Source organism: Zeus faber (assembly GCF_960531495.2).
Source record: "Zeus faber genome assembly, chromosome: 16".
NCBI lineage: Eukaryota > Metazoa > Chordata > Actinopteri > Zeiformes > Zeidae > Zeus > Zeus faber.
Window position 1 is genome coordinate 9,303,693 of NC_137202.1, and position 21,146 is coordinate 9,324,838.

General features: G+C 42.6%; 2 protein-coding genes across 2 annotated transcripts in view; both read right to left on the bottom strand.

Annotated features, from left to right (window-relative positions):
- Window positions 1-7,366, bottom strand: part of xpo1b (exportin 1 b) — a 45,529-nt gene extending 38,163 nt beyond the window's left edge. Inside the window, exons 1-3 of the mRNA XM_080017119.1 lie at window positions 7,157-7,366; window positions 4,053-4,184; window positions 3,583-3,684 (exon numbers count right to left, since the gene is read on the bottom strand). Of these exons, the coding sequence (XP_079873245.1) occupies window positions 3,583-3,684; window positions 4,053-4,178 (228 nt within the window). The 5' untranslated portion in view covers window positions 4,179-4,184; window positions 7,157-7,366. The remainder of the gene's footprint in view (window positions 1-3,582; window positions 3,685-4,052; window positions 4,185-7,156) is intronic.
- Window positions 7,367-13,640: 6,274 nt separating this feature from the next.
- LOC307242678 (myelin and lymphocyte protein-like) lies at window positions 13,641-17,981 on the bottom strand (the record flags this gene model as incomplete). Its single annotated transcript, XM_080017215.1, has 4 exons — window positions 13,641-13,715; window positions 14,483-14,608; window positions 14,741-14,908; window positions 17,889-17,981. 4 exons carry the CDS (start codon window positions 17,979-17,981, stop codon window positions 13,641-13,643), a joined length of 462 nt encoding a protein of 153 aa, XP_079873341.1.
- Between the last annotated feature and the right edge of the window lie 3,165 nt (window positions 17,982-21,146).

The window sequence follows — 21,146 nt, forward strand, 5'->3', positions numbered from 1 at the left end:
ATATATATATTGTTGGTCAATCGATAGGTCTGTTTATTCAACTGAGTGTGAACCTGCACCCGCCCTCTGTCCAGTGTAACAGATGCAATAGAAACTGATGAAAATAATTCAGTCAAAGGGAATTTAAAAAAGGGTAGACCTTTCGGAGGCCTGCCGCCAAAGCCTAGCTGTGTCAAGATGCACAGGATGACACACCCCTTTTCCTCCTATTACAAGCCATAAACATAATGAACATTGAGATTAATATCAAAAAGTCACAACTTGAAGCCATGGCATTTGCATATTATGACTGAAATTGTTTTTGAACAAGTAAAATGGTTTTAAGAGCTTTTAAATTTGTCTGGCTTTTTGTTTTTACAAATGAAATAAAGTGAATGCAGCATTCAAGGTGTTTACTTTTTACTACTCCAGCTAATCCTCTCATTTGTGCCTATTTAGAATTTGGAATGATAACATATACTGTTAATAGTCACACATTACAGGGCTCCAGATTGCTACCATTTAGTCGCATTTTGCGACCATTTTTGGAAACAGTTCTACTAAACTTTATAACTAGGAGCACCAGCTCAACTTGCAAAAATACCGACCATCATCATGTATCATGTGAAACACTAGGAGGGAGCAAGAACTGGTGTGTGTGTGTGTGTGTGTGTGTGTGTGTGTGTGTGTGTGTGATAGAGATAGACGAAGCGCTGAGGCTCTCGCAGTGTTTTCCATACATTTAATTATTTGTGGATGAATATCAGGGGGGTGGTCACATAGGAGTCACAGAGAAAGTGTTCCCATTACGCTTTTTTGGTTTCATTCAATTACGATAAAGACATCGACAATAAAAAACAAACTATTTGTTTTCTTTGGAAAACGACAGGTTTTTGGAGGAGATTGCTGAGCAAAGCCCCAGATTGGAGGTATATCATAGTTCCCTCCCGTGAGCGACGTGCGTGCGGAAAGGATCTCCTGATCCACCACCCAAACAGTGACGGGCATCAGGCAAGTGCGAACGAGGAAACACATGCATAGAATAAAAAAGAAAAGGAATTTTACTTATTTCGAGATTATCGGTGTGAGAAATACGAGGCGTGGCAGTTGATCTCCCTCTCCCTCCCTGTCTCTCTCCCTCCCTCCCTCCAAGGGTTGGCCCTACAGAGGTGCCGAGCCCTAGTAACTCTCAGAGGTATGTGCTATAAAGGGAGGGGAAGGAGAGGCATATAAAAGGGAGATCCTTGTTTACTTGTTTTGTTGTGGTTGTTAATGACAACAATGTACCGGCCATATAGCTTATGTTTACATTTGTTAATTTATTATTTGGTGTTTAGTTAGGGCTGCCCCCTGGAAGTCGACGAGTCTAATCATTAGTCGGAAACCCGTCAGTCGACGGAGATTCTTCAAGTCGAGTGTGCATTACAATAACAGGATTAAACAGATAGACGCTTACACAATGCACAGGGATAACATTAAAATGGGGAATTATAAACATATTTTTCTGTGTCTGAATCGTCCATTAACTTCTGAGTCAAATACAGCCCTAGTGTCCGTTTACAAAAAAACCCACTATTTAACTTAATGATTTTTTTGTTAAAGCTATACTTCACTTTGTGACTTCTTCCTTTAAAATAAAACAGCACAATATTTTTTCTCTTAATCGTCTATTACCAAAGCATTTTTCAGTAATGCAGTTAAGATGGAAAAAATATGAATTTGTTGCGTTGCATGTTGATTTCAGTGGCGCGCCTAAATTTTGTGCTGGTGCTCCTATGGTTTTCAGGAGCACCACCAGTAGCATGGAAATGGTTAGTCTGGAGCCCTGTATTAGTGATGAATGACAGTGATCAAAGCAACTTTAAAGGAAAGCATAAAAAAGGCCATCTATGCCAAACATTAAAGACATTGTACACTCATCGAATACTTGAATACACTTTTCTTAATATGAATTACTGACTGCTATTAAGAGCTAATAAATCAGAATTAAAGGGCAATTATTTTGAAATGGCCCATCTAGTCATGAAATCAGGCTCTTATAGAAGGATAAGAAATTAACCGTAGATTCAAGAGGCCGGGCCATACCAGTTTGATACAATCACCTTACATCATACGGCACAGTGAGAGTGAATAACTCCTGATGAAGGATGTAGCGTTAAATTCTAAAACTGTCAAGTTATTTACTTACTTACTGTGCTACAGTTTTCTATAAGAACCTCATTTTGTGACATGGCCATTTTTCTGGACTAGCTGTGCAACTCAGAAGTGTAAAAAACATAACTGGAAGTCAAGATTAAATGGTGCTTAACTGAGATTGGTGACAAGTGAAAAGAGCACGAGAATGAAGCCATACAGTTGTCAAAGCACAGTTTCAAATCTCAGCATATTATTCCACAGGTAACCATACCCAGTTCTATACAGAATCCAGTTCAAAACACGAGAATTTAAAACCGCAAATTTAGGCACTGATGCTAATTTATATGCATTTCATTTAAATACTTTTTTTTGCCAAATAACACATACACACTACCAAGGGATAATCCACAACAAGTTGTGCAGTTTTCAAAAAAGAATGCATGTTGCAGGGAGCCCTGGCTAAATAATACATTTTGATTGCATGAAATGCGTTATTTTTGATGACTGCACACCAAGGAGTTGATTATCAAATTTCTGTTATTTTAATACTTTGTTCTCACAATTCAAACATTGAGCTACAACAACCTGTACTTCCCTGGATATACCTGTGAGCAAGCACATTTCCTGTAAGACTTGTCTTCCCTTGTACTGAGTCCAATACAAGGAATAGCATGAGATTGATATGCAATGAAAGGATCTACTCAACCCAAGACGATAACAGCATTTTAAGATACGCCCTTGAAGATATGTCTCCCTTTCAATTACATACCGGGGCATGTGATTTCAGATTTTTTTTTCCTTTCAGAAATCTTCTCTGTTTGCAAACAGTTACTTGTGGGTCTGTTATTTACCTGGAATCCAAGTCAACACCAGCAAAAAAAATTAAATGCAGTCGTAACATTACCACACCTTAACTGTTTATTAGGTAAAAACATAGATAACACATGTTGTATTCTTTAGAGCTCCAAAATTATATATATAAAAAAAATCATTTCGCAGAATGATTAATGACATCCGAATCTATCAAACCTGAATGCCACCCCAAACTTGAGTAATGTGTTCAAAAATAATAATTCTTTATTTTCCCTTTGTGAAAAACAGTACACAACCTAAAGGGCCTTGTAGAATTCCGATTATATTAATAAAAGTAGGAGTTACTAGGCAAAGTTCAATGTCAGTCTGGCCAGTTCAAATTCAAAAGGACTCTCAACAAAGGGAGAAAGGTCCCAAGAAACTCAATGGTTAGTGCCTAGCCAAAACACTGCCAGAATCAGGAGTTTGATATCCAGTGAGAATAGCCATTCTCAAAGTGTATGCACTTGCAGTTCTTAAAAGTTAATTTTAAATAGACACATGCACCAAACAGTAGTTATTAGGCAATAGGGTAGCGAAAACAACTTTTCAATTGAACTAACCCTTTTTCGGCAAAGGCCAGAAATGGAATGAAATGGGATGAAACTGACTTACTTTGGTGTTCATATTCTGGGAAAACTCCAATATGGTGTCCACTCGTGTCCAGGCATCTGGATGCTCTTTCAAATGTGTCAATACTTCCTGTGCCATTCTTTGCTGTAATTGATGAGCAAGTATTAGATTAAAAGGTGCAAACACACCCTGCCAAACAAAAGAGATAAAGCACTTCTCAATATCTGCCTTGGCTAAACCAAAGATCTGTCAATGTTTCACTGCCAAATAGGTTTAACACATATAAGTGTGAAAGAAGCATACCTAATGAGACACTTGCGGTCGGGTAACGGCTTACTTAAAGTAATAACTGACAATAGAAACTTCAGAGCACAAATCTTGTCAAAATGATATCACAAATAATGAGAAGAGAAGAAGAGAAGTGTTTAAAAAAAAAAAAGTCTACATCCCACGAATCATGGCTACCTATATAGGTATGCCTATAATGCAATTGTATTAGATATGCTACCTACCTGTGGGCCCACCCCATGATATAGACAATTCACTACGTTATCCAGCAGATTGATATCCAGTTTCTGGTTGAAGTCCAGCAGCTGCTGTGCTGCATGGTCCGCTAACATTGTCATAATTGCTGGCATAGAGCTCTGAAAGTACAGGGGATGAAGGGTTGTGAGTGCACAGAAAATATCCATATCGAAGTTATGTGAACTTGGCGTTTAAAACAGCCGATTATTGAAAATATATGGCCCCGCCTGAGCCATTTTTTTTTACTCTTATGCAAAGCAAAATGAGTTTGCACCAGCAATTACTGCTGCAGATAGAAATTCAAATTCACTTTTTTGAAACAAATTAGCATTCATCATACAGGACCCAACACTAAGTGGTTGCCAAGTTGGCAACCATGCAGCAGCTGTTTTTTCTAAGACTTTTAATCATTTAAGAATTGAAGGATATAATGAGCCTATATAATTAAAATCCATATTTTAATATTCTCACTTGTTTTGCCATTTTTAACAGAGTAAATTAACGTGCCAGGGTAACTTATGTTTCTTGGCGCAAGTTTCTAAACAAACAGAGGTATACTGAACTTATTGTTACATATGAAAAGCGGTTGAAAATGGCCCAATTCTGGTCGGCCGGGGTAACTGGGCAATCGTCATATGAAGCTGCTCAGAGTTTCCGTGCCGGTCAACATGTCCTGGGAAATTTCAATTTCCGGACAAATGGGAGAGATTCCAGTTAAATTTTATTAGAGTGTTTATTTAGCTTAAAAACGAGTGATTCCCGTCAGTAAATGCCATTTTAAAAATAAGTAAATATTACTACTTGAAATCAAATAATTTCTGTTTTTGAACAATAAGTGCAGCCGCCTTAATTAACATTTCACAAAAATAAAATTTTGATCAAATCAAAAATAAAATAAATATGACAAGTAGGTTTAAATAAATAATAAAGTTTGTGGTGTTATCCGTCTCGCCGGGACAGCCCGTCGACATATTTTACACAATGAATATTTACTGTCTGCTTTGGGTCGGAACTATCCAAAAAAAACCCGCCAAACTATGGATGTATGTGTCCCAATGACATCTTTCTGCTTCTCTTCTGGACGCTGCACTGTCTCCGCTCCGTGTGTTTACAAGCGCAACCTATCCACAAGGGAGGGGCTGGGACTTAGTTCTATATCGACAAACATGATTGGTCAGTGGTGAAGCTTTCAGCTCAGCTTTAGATCGTCCAAACTGATTGGCTTTCTGTTGCAACTTGCCGAGCGCGGAAATGAACAGATCTGCACCGAATGATTATTTTTTAATCTAAATGTTCCACCCAGCACTAATTCAAATTATGATTGGAGGGAATTATTTTCACCGGACATTATGAGGGGAGAGATTTAAATGTCGGACTTCAACTGACTTTCCCAGTCAAAAAACTGCAATTACCGGATAACAGAAACTCTGAAGCTGCTACTGGCGTCAAAATATTTAAATGTGACTGAAAGTAAAAATCACAATAGCTTGCAGCACTGCTTTTCTTGTTGAGCCAAGCCATATTGCAACAAGATTTGAAAAGGGTATTTCAACAAAGTAAAAGCAAGCGACCCATTTACTCCTATCCAGACAACAGTGCACCAAGCAGGGATGAGTGCTTCAAATGTATACAGATTAATAGATCTCTCATTACATACAAATGATGCGTCATAGGAACATAATCAATCAATCCTGCATATTCCTTTTTAGGGACACACTTAGGCACAACTTATTACAGGAAGGGGAAATACTCTGGGATGGGACACTGGGCAATAATGACAAAATCAAATATCAAAATATTCTTTGACCAAAACGTCAATATAGATTTTTGATTATATTTTGGGGATGACTATTGGTGTTGTTAATTGAACTAAAGGTCTCCAATTAACCTAGTTTGGTGTCTTGCTTTTTTCCCCAAAAACATGCAGAGCACCGAAGGGAAAAAAAAACCACACAATCTACAGGAGTTTGTGGATCTGAACTCCGTGCAGGTGATGCAAGGTAATTCTTTTTTACTAATGAATAGGCATGGCAATCAAACTGTGACAGTTATTGTAGTGTGCAGAAAAACAAAGCACGCTGATTATTCAATGTTGGCTACTACACCTATTAACTTTTTCAGCACCATGTAACAACAACACTAACCTAGAATGCCACGGCAACTAACAGGTGACACTCCCCTGTTAGCCAACACCATCACCTTGACAACCAACAGGTGGCACTCCACTGTTGGCAAACACCATCATCATGTCAACCAACAGGTGGTGCTCCCCTATTGGCCAGCCAACAGATTGTACTCCCCTGTCGGTCAACACCACGGCAACCAACAAATAGTACACTCCTGTTAGCCGACACCATGCCAACCAACAGGTAGTACTCCCCGGTTAGCTGACAGTCACCTTGACAACCACCAGTGCTTCGACCACTCCCACTTCAAGGCGGTGGGCGGGTGGCGCGTGGAGATCCACTATAAACAACATAGCTTACAAACAAATGAAGACATCGCAGAAGACAATGACAGCATTCTATTCAGACGCTTCGCATTGAACTAGTAATGTGGTCGTTTAAATCACTTGGGATTGTATCCACAAGAGAACACGTTGAGAAAGTTAACGTTTGATAACCCCAAGTACCACCAAATGACAAGCGGCGCGTCAAAACAAACGTCAGCAAACACCGTTGGACGTACGGAATGAATTGACCCTAACTTCAGTTTCGCACAGTATTAGGCACTTATGGTTGACAGCCCGCTAATCTCCGAGTGTAACGCTAGCAACGAGCTAAATGCTAACATGCACATGCCGTGGATGCTGGTCCGTTCATTCATTCAACATTTACCAGACGCCTCCTGGGACTACGTTAGACGTTACACAGCCGAGCCGAGGCACTTTAAAGTTATCCAACCATTGATTCAATTCAGAATAAATATGCACAAAACTGTTTGGTTTATATTGCAACTCCGTTACCTACCTAAAATCCAAGGCTCTGACTGAAACACTGGTTTTCTGCCCGAGAGGCTACAAGACACAGTTTGCTGTTAAAGTCTCAGTTTGAGGAGCAGAAAAAAAAAAAAGAAAAAAGGGATTTTCTACCGTTATCTGCGGCAGTGACTACCAGCTCCAGTCTGATGTCTGGATGATAAGACGTTCACTTCCAAAACTGCAATCACGACAAGCCCGAGAAAGCGTGTCTCCGACTCATCCTCCGAAACAAAATACGCCTTGTTTTTTTTCTGTTGTTGTTGTTTGTTTGTTGTTTTTTTTTTACAATATAACTATTTAGCTGAGATGGTTTCGCAGCGGGGCGGTGTGGTGGCGGTGTGCCTGCGCCTCCTCTCCTCTCTCTGCGAACCGGCTGAAACCGGTTCAGACTGGGAGATTCCATCTCGGTTTAGTTTTCAGCCGATGGCGCCGCGGAAAGTTTGGACTGGGGGGTCACGCCCACACCGCGCCCGGATTGGCGGCGCGTCCGCCGGCGACTCCCTAACTCGCCATCCGATTGGGCGGCCGGGCCGTCGGTCTATTTCAAGCCACCCGAGCGGCCCCGTCGAGAGACAGAGGGCAGACCGCGCCGTGAGAACGGACTTATGCAGCTCCGGGTTCATTCCGGGGGGGGGCGGGCGGGCGTCGCCTGAAACATGCCCGTGTGTCTCCAAATAAATGTGCTTTGCGTTCCCACCCGGGCACGAACAACCGACGAATCGGTGACTCGCGCGCTCGCAAAACAGCGTTCGTGCGTGGTTTTGGGATAACGGTGGCCCGTGCGCGGTCTCCTCGGGGGCGTCGTCGAGGGGGGCGTCCGCGGCGGGCGCCCCCCTCCGCCGGCGACCGGCCCCGCCGCCGCGGACGCTCTCGCCCGCCGCTCGTCAAGCTGGTAGTTTTCCACCAGCCACCGGGTGGGCGTGGCCACGCGATCACGAGCCCACGAGGCTGGGGTGGGTGGTTGGGGGGGGGCCCGACCCGACGGAGGACAATGCACAACAAAAGTTCACCCACGGCAACATGGCGGCAACTTTCAGGCGGGCGCGCGTCGGGACGAAACGCGCGGAGGCGAACTACCCGCGCGGGGTCGGCTCCGGCGAAGACAAAACGCTGTCAAAGAGGATGCAAACACGACGTGTGTGTGTGTGCGTGCGTGCGTGCGTGTGTGTGCGTGTGTGTGGGGGGGGGGGGTTCTGACGTCACGTGGCCCAGTGCGCAACTTGATGGAAAAATACTGGATTTGAGGCTGGAGACGAGCTCGTAAAGTCACCCGGGGAGGATTTAGTCTTACCTAGCAACAAACCTTTAATTCCACGCCCTCCTCCCTCCCTCCCTCCCTCCTCCTCCCTAACCCTTGTGTTTCGGGGGGCTCACTCGCCGCACAGGGGGAACGATCTTCCCGCTGGAATATTTCGCTGCATGTGCCCCGGCGCTGACATAAGCTTATGTACGATCACAAGTTACGAAACGCGTCGAGTTGTTAAGCTTTCCGTGCGCGTTTTTTTTTGGGGGGGGGCGAGGACTTGTCACCGGGAAGACGAACATGCCGCCCCCCCCCCCCCCCCCCCCCCACGAAGGCACGTCTGCGTCCGTGCATAATGTACTTTGATTTGTCATCGATTGCAGAACGCGGTTTGTGTTTGGGATCCTTTGGGAGATCGATCCGGTGCCGCATGGAAGCCGTGCGTCGCACGCATCCATTGCTGCGCCTCTTTCCATATCCACATGCGTAAGCCTCACCTTGTTATCCATTCAGAAATACGGTCACAGCCCATTTTGTTTCGTCCCCGGCGCTGTCACATTCTCAGAGCTGGGGTGGGGGGGAGAATATGGCACACGCTCCAAAATGGCTCAGCCCAATTACCAGGATCATCATCATCATTTTTGGTTAAGTTGGTTAAGGTGTGTGTGGGGGGGGGGGGGGGTTGCATGGGCTCCGGTGTGTTCATTCGGGCCCTTTTAACATGACGAGGGTTCGACGAAAAGCGGTGCATCCGTTCCCATCGTTACGCCGCTTGACAAGAAACGCAATCGGAAGCCAATGCGGCACGGAAAGGTCACCTCAAAAAACCCGAACCGCGCGACACGCCGACGTTGAAGTACATCTCTGGGACCGAGGACTCTCCGTAGTGGCCGTACTTGTAGCCTCGACCTTTTGAAAACCCCGGCTTATTCCCCCAATCGATCACGGTTAACGGCGAAAGTGCCAAATCTTAATCCGGAATAGAATCGATCCGGTGACCGTGTCCCGGGAGAATAAACAGTGGCGGCGGAGAAGGGAGGGGTCTGAAGGTTAACCCTGTTTTTTTTTTTGGTTTTTTTTTTTTTTTTAACCTTGCTTTTCGTTCATCGGATTTGTCCGAGCGAGCGACCGGATTCAGGATTAAACTGGCGGAATCTCGTTCCGCCCGGCCGGGACCTCGCCAGGCTATTTACGTTAACACGGGGCCGGACTTTCTGCCCGAGACCTCTGGCGGCCTGTGTTTTGAGTGTCAAACGACACGTCGCTTACAACGGTTATAAAGCATTACACAACATACAGTATGACATCCAAGGCCGCCCCTTGTCAGTCTGAACTCCGTCAGCCGTGGCGGCAGAGCACACCCCGTCGCACGTTGGTCCGATGTGGTTCGAGTCATTATGGTTATTACGCAGAACTCCCATTAAATCGAAGCCATCGCAGGCCCGCTCCGAGTAACGGAGGTGCCCCGTGTCAGCCAAGCCGTGCGCGGAACCGCAGGTCCTTTACGCGCGGGCCGGTAGCGCCCTCTTTTGGAAGAGTTGGACGGCTGCTGGTGACGGTGGCAGACGCTCACCGGCACCCACCGCCCACCCGGGGGTGGGGGTGGGTGTGGGTGTGGGCGTCCGCGCCGCAGTGCCCGTGCTGGCGGTGACCCAAAACGACGCGCTCGGTCGAGTAACTACGGTCTACGCTCTGATAATTCAGTTCGCTCGGGTCGGGTTCCACACCCGAAGGTCCGATCAAGTTCCTTGGGAAGAATTACGGGAAGAGCTAAGACTTGAGTGTTTGATTTCAATTCCAGGTCTCCAAGGCGGACCTGGTGCCCCCGTTTTCCACGTGGATGCTCGTGTTTCTAATTGTTGTTTTTTTTAATTTTATGTACGAGTTAATAAGTTATGGTAAGGGGGTTAGGGTAGTTAAGGGTTTCTTTCTTTTTCGGGGCCCTCTTGGAACCCTGGTCAAATATGCAGATTTGAGATTTCCCTGCTCAGCTCCGTGTTTCTTTGAGTGTGTTATTTTGGAAATTGATAGGGAGATAGTAAATGATAAACAGAAAATATATCACTAAAATGACAACGGATAAATATCGATGAGCAAAGATAAACCAGTAGCTCAAAACGCTTTCAAACAGTTATCTGTCATATCTGTCTGTTGACTGACATTTGATATGAATTCATGTTTTTTTTCACAGTTGCCTGACATAGTGTAAAATAAAATGTCTTATTTTAAATTGGAATTCAATAGATTCATAGATTTGCTCTGATTTTACATGTAGGGAAATATATGAATTTAGATAATTGTAATGTAATAATGTTCAAAAGGTATTGTAAAAAATATATATATATTGTGAACAACTGTACAATAACAGGCTTCTCAACCAATCATAGCTTGTCATTCTGCTCGGAGAAAGATTTTCCTTAAAAGCGTTGTTTTAAACAGTTTTTGGTGTTACGCATTTTTTTTTGTTTGTTGGTTTTTCTTTCATAGAATCATAAAATGCAGTTAAAAAAATCAATGTAGTGCCATTATGTTTAATTAAAATACTACATAGTTATCACAATCTTAGTTTTTTTTTGTGATTGTAAACATAAGCTATCGTTTCTAGTATAAATTAACCAAAAAAAAAAGGTTTCACTGATGGCAAGACATAAACTAAACAGATTTTCAATCCTCATAGAAATAATTATTTATGAATCAATTAATGTAAAATTGTGTGAACTTTGAAATGACTACTCTTTTTTTAATAAACAGTAATTCATTTTATTCATAATTAAGTAATAGTCTCAAACAGACATCATCCTGGCTGCAGTGTTATGGATTTTATCCAGGCCACGCTTTTAAAGTTGTTTATTCGGACAAGCTGTTTCTACCAGTTTCTACCGATGATTATTCTCTGTACCCTACTATTACAGCAAGTTTTGACTCCAATGTGGAATGAAGACTCTGTTATTCCTTCCTGTATTTCCTGTGTCCCATCGACAGGATCCCCGTGCTGCTTCATCACATTGAAATATTGAAAAGCAGCTTCATGTGGCACAGATTAAAACTCAGCTGGTTCAAACACTCGTCCAACCGGCCGGGCTCATTGTCGCCTGCAGTAAGAGCAGGGAAACCTGGGAACGACCTGTATGATACCGTTCCCTCGGTCTGAAGAGGAGTCGTCGATCCAACTACCAGGAAAGTGCAACTGGTGCAAAATACAGTATATTTTTTAAAACAAGGACTTGAATTGTACAAGTTGGGCAGATTGACCTGTTTAAAAAGGTACTGTGCACTAGAACCTCCACACTACACATTTACATATATAACCTATCCTGGTCGTGATATTAACAATTATCTACAAATCCGATTAAATGTACATCGCAGAGAGTAAGCGTGACTCAGCCCCATCTACAGGTCGAATACAGTACAGAGTGCAGGGAGGATGCTGAGGTAGATGTGTACTTTTCGTGGCTCTCAACGGTACAATCATTGTTCTTATTAAGAAGTTCAATCTACGGTGGCCGACAAGGGCAAATGCGCTACGACAGCCCAAACGCACCGCAGTTTCAGGAACGAAGCCAACCCAACAACACGCGCAAAAATAATCTGTTGAACTTGAACTTGGAAGTCAGCACCCTTCTCCATTCACGTTGTATTTAATCGGCATGCCTTTATCCTATGTCCAACATTTGGGTTACTTTTTAGTTCCGTGATCAGCTTTTAATGGATCACGGAGGGGATTCAAATTCTATTTGCCGAGAAATTTCAACATGACAACGCCCTCCATCATAAGTCCGATGACATCAGAAGCGATCAAGCAAAGCACCACAGGAAGCAAATGTTTTGAAGCACGGTCAGTCAATTGTTTTAGAATATTAAAAAAAGGTTTAAAATGAACAAAATGATTCCAGGAACTTCATAACAATCTACAAATATTTTTTTTCCCCCGAACAGAATATTTATGGCCATTAGTGCGACATCACAATGTATTGACACTTTAGTGGCAATGATACATAAAGAGGTCTTTCTGGACCATGTTCATTTGTGATTGTAAGAAAAGGTCCTCATTTAAAGATCTTTAAAAAAAAAATAAACATTTGGGAAGAAAAATCACAATTTTAATGCAGATACATGAAATCTGAAAAAAAAGATAAAATAATGAAAAAATTTGTAACTTTGCTGTCTACTTAGTTTTGAGATTGCAACAATTTAAACCACATTTATGTTATCCACCCCCCTCCCCCCCCAAGAAAATATCTGTCATCCAAAAATCAAATGGAAAACTAAATTCTCAAGCTGTTCCCAAGTCATTGTAATCATCGCCAATTCTGCTGAGTCGGCAAAATACTTTCTCTTGTAATATACACTTTTTACACTAAAATTAGTGTGTATATGCGGTAACACCGATAAACTCGCTAAAAAAGGCGATTGGAGCTTTCCCATTACCAGTAGAGGAGTATTTTCGAGTACGAGCCTTTCTTTTTTTTCTCGTATGTCAAGTTCGGCATCACGAAAACTGAGGAAAGGGGCGGGTCATGGTTCCTGGGTGACTGGGGGAAAAAACGGTAGAAAGCAGCATGGAGTATCCATGCCAGCACAGCAGCACCCTGCCGGGGATCCGGCTGCTGAGCGAACCGACTCTCTGTGCATCAGGCCGGGTCCTTCGGTGGCGGGGAATGGAGACGCTCCTCAGGTTTGGAGTCCGGCTTGGGGCGGTGCTGGAGTGGCTCGGAGCATGGGGGTTCTCCACTTGGAAGTTGGAGTGATCTCCACGGAGCGGTTCCCGCACTCTAAACAATTTCATGGTCCCGCATGCAGGGAAAAAAAGCCACTAACTACTACTAAGCCTATAACTACTGATTTGGATTTTTCGATTTTGGATTTTGAATTCTAAATCGTATATGAAATGATCAAATTATACATAGATATTCCTGTCAATTCACACGGCAACACCTGGAAATGGGGCGAAAATTAGTGTGTGTACCCGGTTGTTAAATTTTCATCACTGCCGATCGGAGCTGGAGCCGATAAATACCCGTGACTACTGAAGAGTAATTTGTCCCGGAAACGAATGCCGATTGTAACCTTTCCCACTCAAGACAAAAGGCAGATGTTAGTGGGTGTTGGTGTGTTTTTTGTTCAGTGGGAAGGAGGTTTAAGCAACATTGATTCACACAGGAAGTGTGTCTTGACTGAACCAAGAACTGAATTGGCCGAGGCGTGATGAGATCACATGATGGCGAGGAATAGTCTGGAAGTACACACACACGCACTCCAGCACACACGCACACGCACGCACACCAGCACACATGCACACGCACACGCACACACACACACATACACATACACACACACACACACACCGTGTCTTTAGAAGTTCTTCCATCGGATGGAGGAGAGGATGACGTGAATGAAGTAGAAAAGTGTCGCCAAATACGCGAACACCTGCACAACACAAAAACACACAGCACAGTTCAGATATTAAATATATACAGAGGATGCATGTTGCTGATATCCCAGCCTGCTTTTCAAACACACTTCAAAAACTTGAAGGAGGCACTCTAAGAACACAAGTCTGTCCAACCAGGACATGGTATATAAACAGCCCTTGTTAAAGATGGTGTGGTGTGGGGGTGGTGTGGTTTTAGCAGCCACACCTGTTTTGGGTCTAGGTAATTTGGTCCCGGGATCAGAGGTGGCTGTATGCCTGTTGCTCGTCAGAGCAATCAACGAGCAACAGGTAAATCCCCCATTCCCACACACAAGGGGAGAGCCTCTGTTGTGACGTGTCCATCTGCTCCCGGGTTGTTACATCGTGCCTCTCTCTCTACAAGACTGGTGTGGTTGTAACATGCCTGTATCTCTGTGTCGGAGGGCCCTGAAAACAGCAGAACTGCCACGGATGGTGACCTCATCTTTAACATTTGCATCAGGAATTCTCCCTGGCCTTGGTCTAATGAGCAACACGTTAAAACCGCCATCCCCAAAACACAGGACACATGCTATCTGCTCCTGGGCTCATTCCAGCTGGCCCACTCTCTACAATATACTGGTGTTTACAGCTCCCGTCTTCTGTGTCTCTGTGCCGGAGGTCCCTGAACACGGCACTTGGGTGGCGGGTGGTGGGAAAAACTGCCACAGTAGCAATATGGATTTGTTAGGACTTGCCTATCAAAAAAAAAAAAAAAAGATTGAGTGCTCTGTTTCCTCACCACAGCAGCAATATCAATCCGGAAGATCTTGAGGGTTGCAGTATTTTTGTGGAGGAAGGTGATGTAAGCCAGATCCACTGCAGCACTCAGGTAGAAAAACGCTGCCAGACCATGGTAGACAAAGTCCTGGAGACACACAAACACACATACGTTTATATATATTCCTGCCTCTCCCTCTGTCTCTCTCTCTCTCTCTCTCTCTCTCTCTCTCTCTCTCTCTCTCTCTCTCGCTCTCTCTCTCCAGTATGTCTTACTCACCGCTGCAGCCCATCCAGCGCTGTTCTTGTGGCCTCCCGCGCCAAAGATGACCATCCAGAGAAACGTCATGATGAAGCAGAAGACAGAGACAAACATCACCCAGCCCAGAGGGTTCGGTGGATCCACATGAGTCGACGCTACCAGGATCCAGACCAGACCTCCAAATACCTGGGGGAGAGAGAGAGAGAGAGAGAGAGAGAGAGAGAGAGAGAGTTGAGTTTATTAGAATAGGTTAGGTAGGTCGAGTAGGTGGGTAGGTAGGTATCTACGTGGGTAGCTTGGTCAGGTCGGGAGGTAGTATAGGTCTGGTAAGTGGGATGGGGGGTAGGTATCGATCGTACATAGCTTGGTTGGATCGATCGCTGAGCAGGTAGGGAAGGGAGGTAGGTATCGATGTAGGGAGCTTGGTTAGGTAGGGGAGGAAGACAGGTAGATAGAGTTTGTAGGAAGGCATCAATGTGTAACTTAGTCAGGTAGGGAGGTAGTATAGGTATGGTGGGTAGGGAGGTAGTTATCTACAGTAGGTAGCTTGGTTGGATAGGTAGTTGGGCAGGATGGGGTAGGTATTGATGTAGGAAGGTTGGTTAGGTAGGTAGGTAGGACAGGGATTTCCTAGATTTTCTTTAGGTCGGTAAATTAGGAAGGTAGGGCAGGGAGGTAGGTATCTATGTAGCTTTATTAGGTAGGTAGTATGGATAGGTGGAGGTAGGGAGCTTGCTTAGGCATGTGGTATTGGTAGGGAAGTGGGTAAGGTAGGTTGTTTATCCGCCGTATACTTTTGATCAATGTTCATCTAAAATACTGACCAGAGTTCAAATTGGATGGTGTTATGGAATCTGATGTTTCATAGGCCTAATGAACCCAATAAGTTCAATGCAGAGTACAAATTCTGGCCGTCTGTAAATCTACTTGGAAATTCATGTGTAATTTGAACGAGAACAAACAACGGCATTATTAAGTCAAAATGGTTTGAGTGGAATAAAAAGGTCCGTTTGGAACCTCTATGCTTGGTTTGGTGGCTACAATAGCAGCAAACCAAGTTGACGCTCAAGTGATTGGCTCTTTGGCCTGTCTATTTACAGTAAATATGTTTCTGAAGGGAGCTGCCTGCACGGGCGGAGAGAGAGCAGGTCCGACTCATCGCCAAGGCTACTTTCTGTCACTTTGATGACTGTTTGGGGATGCTCCTCGCCATCACTCCGTTTTGGTCAAAACATGACATGAATTGAGACAAGTTGCCAATGAAGCGCCCTGGGAGTAGCCCACACAGTCCTCTGGTTGCCATGGTAACAACATCTCACTATTCAAAGTTTAGCTATGGATGATGTTTTGGGAGCGTCTGTTTTGATTGAGAATTTGAAGTCTCAAAATCTCTTTCAGTCTCTGAAACAGGCAAATTGAAGGTCCATTTTGATCCGAGAAAGTGGCTGGCTCTATCTGAAATCATAAGTGTCTGTTTGCGGTAAACACCAGCCACCTGGGACCGGAGGGAGATTAATGCAACCACGCAATTACATGCTTTATCAGTTTGACTAAGTTCTAACAAAACACATTTTAATAGGTTTTATCAGCTCACCGGGTGTGGCAGATTTTAACAGCCATCGTGTTGAGACTGCGCTTTTCACACAGAAAGCCGCGAAACATCACACAAATATTACACCTCGACAGCAGGGTTAGGGTTGCCCTTTTAACGCGAGAGACATCATGCGGTTTATTGCTCATTTGAAAAATCACCTCTTGGATTTAAATTCACACCTCCGTGTATATTTAGTGTGTTTCTATTGCTGATATTTAAACACTTAAACTGCATCGCTTTCTCTGCAGTAGTACTTTCTCCTCGCCACAGAATCAGCAAATACAAAGTGTCTTACTGTGTCGTATTATGTTGATGGTTTCATTTAGCCTTCATAATGCCAATATTATAGCATTTAAAAATGAATATTTGATCACAACTTCATGTGTAGCTTTAAACTTGGTCTTTAACATTCTGTCGATACACATTTCTTTAATTTAATTGATTGCCGTACAACCAATTCAATATGGCTCTAAATGTGAAAAAAGTCAGTTATTCTACATATTTGTTTCATACTTGGTGTCAGATTTTTCTATTAAGGATATTCCCTGATAATAAAACCCTATTTTAATCTGGTATCGGACTGATACCATTATTGCTATCTGTGCAGCCCGTTTAGGCCTTATAGAAATATTTGAATATTGTGTGTGTTGTGTGTTTTTGCGGTTTCACCATCGGCCATGTGAATGCAAGGAAGGTGTGCAGGTGCCAATAAGCCTCTGTTGTCCAATAGGGCTGGGTTGAAACTGAGGCTGTGTAATCATAACGAAACTTCCTGGAATAATCAGTATCATAAGGAACAAAAGGAACATGGGGTCAGAAAACCAAAAATATATTAAATTATCTGCTTGTGAAATTTTCTTCACAGATATTCTAGCAGCATTTATATGTGCTTCTTTTGGTCAGTATCTGACATCTAGAAGAGGTGTTGGCCTCGTTCCTCCTCAGAATAGAGGCACAGCAACAATGTCAGGGAAATACGAGCTGGTGAAAGCCTAGGTGGGTGTGCCGGCATCCTCCATCTAATATCACTCAGGTCCGAAAAAATGCGATACACAAAAACAGGTCACCAAAAGCAGCATTCATTCCTATTTTAGGAGTCGAGTCAGTTATATAGATGGTTGAAAAAAATGACCGTTTGGAATTTAAAACACAAAAAGCAACTTAATAGGGGAAGGTGAAATGTAGGATTACCTCGTAGTTTCCCATGAATACCAGGAGTCAGGGTTCCATTCACAAAAGGCTAAATATTCATTTTTATAAGCAATAAGATTAAAAAGCAAGTTTGCCACTTTGCCCTCATATGCTCAAAATATGTAATCAGCAAAAACAAGATTGATTCATTGAAAAATTACCATAGAGTTTAATTACTATGGAGATCCTATTATTTATTTAGTATTTATCAGCTTCTATGGGGTAGAAGTCAGTGTGAAATAATGTCTTTGCCTTTTAAAACACTATATGTTGGGACCCAATTCCAATTTGACAGAGACGTAAGAAGTTCCGAGAAATATATAAAATACATCAGATTATATTATATTATGCAGTCGCGCCGATCCAGAATATTCCACTTACCAGCTCGGGGAGGTAGAAGATGTCCGGTGCTGTGGTACAAATCCCCAGGCCACTGGGCAGACTGCCCATGGGCTGAGCGGTAGCTGCAGCCATCTCTCTGCGTCGTCGTTCTCCCGGAAGAACCTCGAAAAAACCTCCACCTAACGGTGCGGCGGCCTGAGTGTGACGGGAGGGATGCGTGAGCGGACAAACCCGTTTTGCTGTTGTGTTTCGCCTGAAGGCCATGCCCTTATAGCAGCTCCTTGTATGACCACAAAGCGGCCACACCTTCTGCCACACGGGCTCACGAGCTGCTCGACCGCGACAGGTTTGAAAACCTTCCAAAGAGAAAGTTTGTGCCCAGAGGCCATGATCCAATCTATACGGTGGAAACGTGCTCGCTGCTGCGTTCAGACACAGGCTATTAGTTTTAGTTTTTGGCAGAAGAAAGTGTCCTGTAACCCAAGTAAACTTTAAAGATAGCGTGGAAAAGTCAACATAAGAAATCTAAATGTATCAACAACACAGGAAACGTTTTAACTTTGAGCAAAGCAACGAAACCCTTTTTCTCTTGAACGAGGCGTTGACTGGTTGAGACGGCTCCCAAAAAAAACCCCTTTGGACATAATCTCAGTCAATTCTGAAATATTTGCAGGGTCTGGGTTGGGTTCAACTTTCAGGTTCGAATTTCAAATATTTTTGGTTGTTTGTTTATATTCATTTACCGTGTAAGGAAACAACAAAAAAGAATTGTAGTAATACAGATATCAAACGCCAAAACACGAAATGCAGGCAGGTTACCAAATGCAAAAGAATATACTGGAAGAATTATAAATACCTAATAAAAATATGCAAATTGTATGGTTGAAAAAAATTTTTTTTAACTCCAACTTTTTTATATCAGGTAGTGAAGCATGAACAAACACATGCTAACTTTTGGTTTAACATACAGTAAGCATTTTTAATTTCTGTAAATTGCACTGTTAAGTTAAATGAAAAAATGATTTTTAAGTGATTTTCAAATTTGCAGTTGCTGGAAATAAATCGTATATTTATGTCATTTTGGGAGACACATTAAAATTATAAGGCAAATATCGTGGGAAGGAGTGGGTCAAGGGATTATAAAATGTTAATTATAATATTATAATGTATCTGTACTATGAACTATAAGCTCTATCTATCTATCCATCTATCTATCTATCTATCTATCTATCTATCTATCTATCTATCTATCTATCTATCTATCCATCCATCTATCTATCTATCTATCTATCTATCTATCTATCTATCTATCTATCTATCTATCTATCTATCTATCTATCTATCTATCTATCTATCTATCTATCAAAACTGTATATAGAATCAGACACGATGAAGTTGATTGAATATCAAATATATTTATTTTACATCATAGACTCCAATAATTGCTGTAAATCCAGAATATTTAAATATGTACATATTGAAATTCATATATTTTGTTTTTAAAAATTGAACATGTCGGATGAACTAACGTATTTTGTGTCACACATTCAAAACGTGACTCATCATTAGTTTAGTGATGAATCATCTACATAAAGCTGCTAAGTGGTACAAGTTAAAGGGGACCTATTATGAAAAACCCACTTTTATCAGAGCTTGTGCACATACATTTGGGTCTCTGATGGACCTGCTGACACACACACTGTGAAATAAGACAACCCAGTCAGTTTTTTGTGAGCTGTCTTTTTCAGAAAACATGTCCTAAAACGAGCCCTTCGGCTTTGTCTCCCAACCCTGTGTCACATTGGGTCTCCTTAGAAATAGAACCGCCCCCCATCTGAGAAACTCCACCCATGGCTTGAGCACCACTACTAGCATGTCCGGTGGCTGAGAGCTAAGCTAAGAGCTGAGCGTGGAGAGTTCTCTGTTGTTGGCAGCACAGACCAGCACAAATCTTCTTTTTCTTTTTTTCTTTTCTTTTTTCTTTTTTTTCTTTTAAAAGAAAGAGGAATCAATACTAACTGTCCATGAAGAAACTGCCGTCGAGGGAAAGGTAAGTATTTTAAAAATAATCGTATATTGTGGTTAACATTGATCGGCTGCCCGCGGATTGCGCAAATTAGGAACAAACTTTTAAATTTGGCCTTCTAGATCTAAAGCTGCTTTCACACGTATACTGCAACCCTGAAATTATCCGGACATTACCCGGAGGAGCTGTATGTGTGAACGCAAATGTCCGAATCATTTGGACTGGACATTAACTGGACTTTACCCAGCCAGCACCCGAGTACAAAGTCTGTGTAATGTCCAATTGAGCACTGTATGTGAACAGAGCAGGTGATTGTCCGGAGAATTCACAGCGAGCGAGTGGGCGTATTTATGACTATAATGATGTCATCAACAAGCCCACTCGCCGAGGGTGAAGACGGGTAATTTACGGCCATAACATACGAAAATAAAGATTTAGAAGAAGATAATATATTTTTAGTTTTATGGTTTATGTTGCAGATCACAATTCACATTCAAAAAGTCACAATTAAGTCGGTAGCCCTGTCTGCCATCTTGTGTGTGCTGTAAAACTCTGCAAAGTCATGCATCATGCATCATGCATCATGCATCATGCCTCATTGATTCATATCCTGCTTCCTGCAGGCTCTACCCAAGCTCCCCACCCTCGCCTAGACCAAACAGAGTATTTCCAGGTAGGGTAAATGCGCCTGACACGGACAATCTCCGGTTGTTAGCTATATGTGTCAAACTCCGGACAATTTCCGGTCATGATTATCCGGACAATGTCCGGAGTTCATGTATGAAAGCAGCTTAATATTACTGAAGATTCGGCAACTAGATTGCTTATTTCTCGCCTAAAATTTGTTCAGAAAAACATTTTGGTAGACTAACGGACTTCATACAACAGAATCTGTAACTCATGCTCAACCCCCATTAAACTAAACACAGCATTCTGCAACAGGATGGGTGAAGAGGCATTTTAGAATGGCTAGAATGCATAATCTTAGTAGTATTTTCAATAAAAAAATGTTAAAACCTGTTTTGGGGACCTCATAGACCTATATTAACTTGTTAATGAAAAATGTTAAAGGGCATAAAAGGTCCGGTGAATGTGAAAAATATGAGGATAGAGTTTTCACATTGAAAGTATATTTAATTTATCCAAATTAATCAGCTAAACCAACTCTACCTTTAATCACTGTGTCTTTCACTACAAAAGTCTTTTAGATGTGTGGATTTTATCATAAATATTATATATCAAAAGCAGCTCCATCTCTCTCTGGTGCCTGA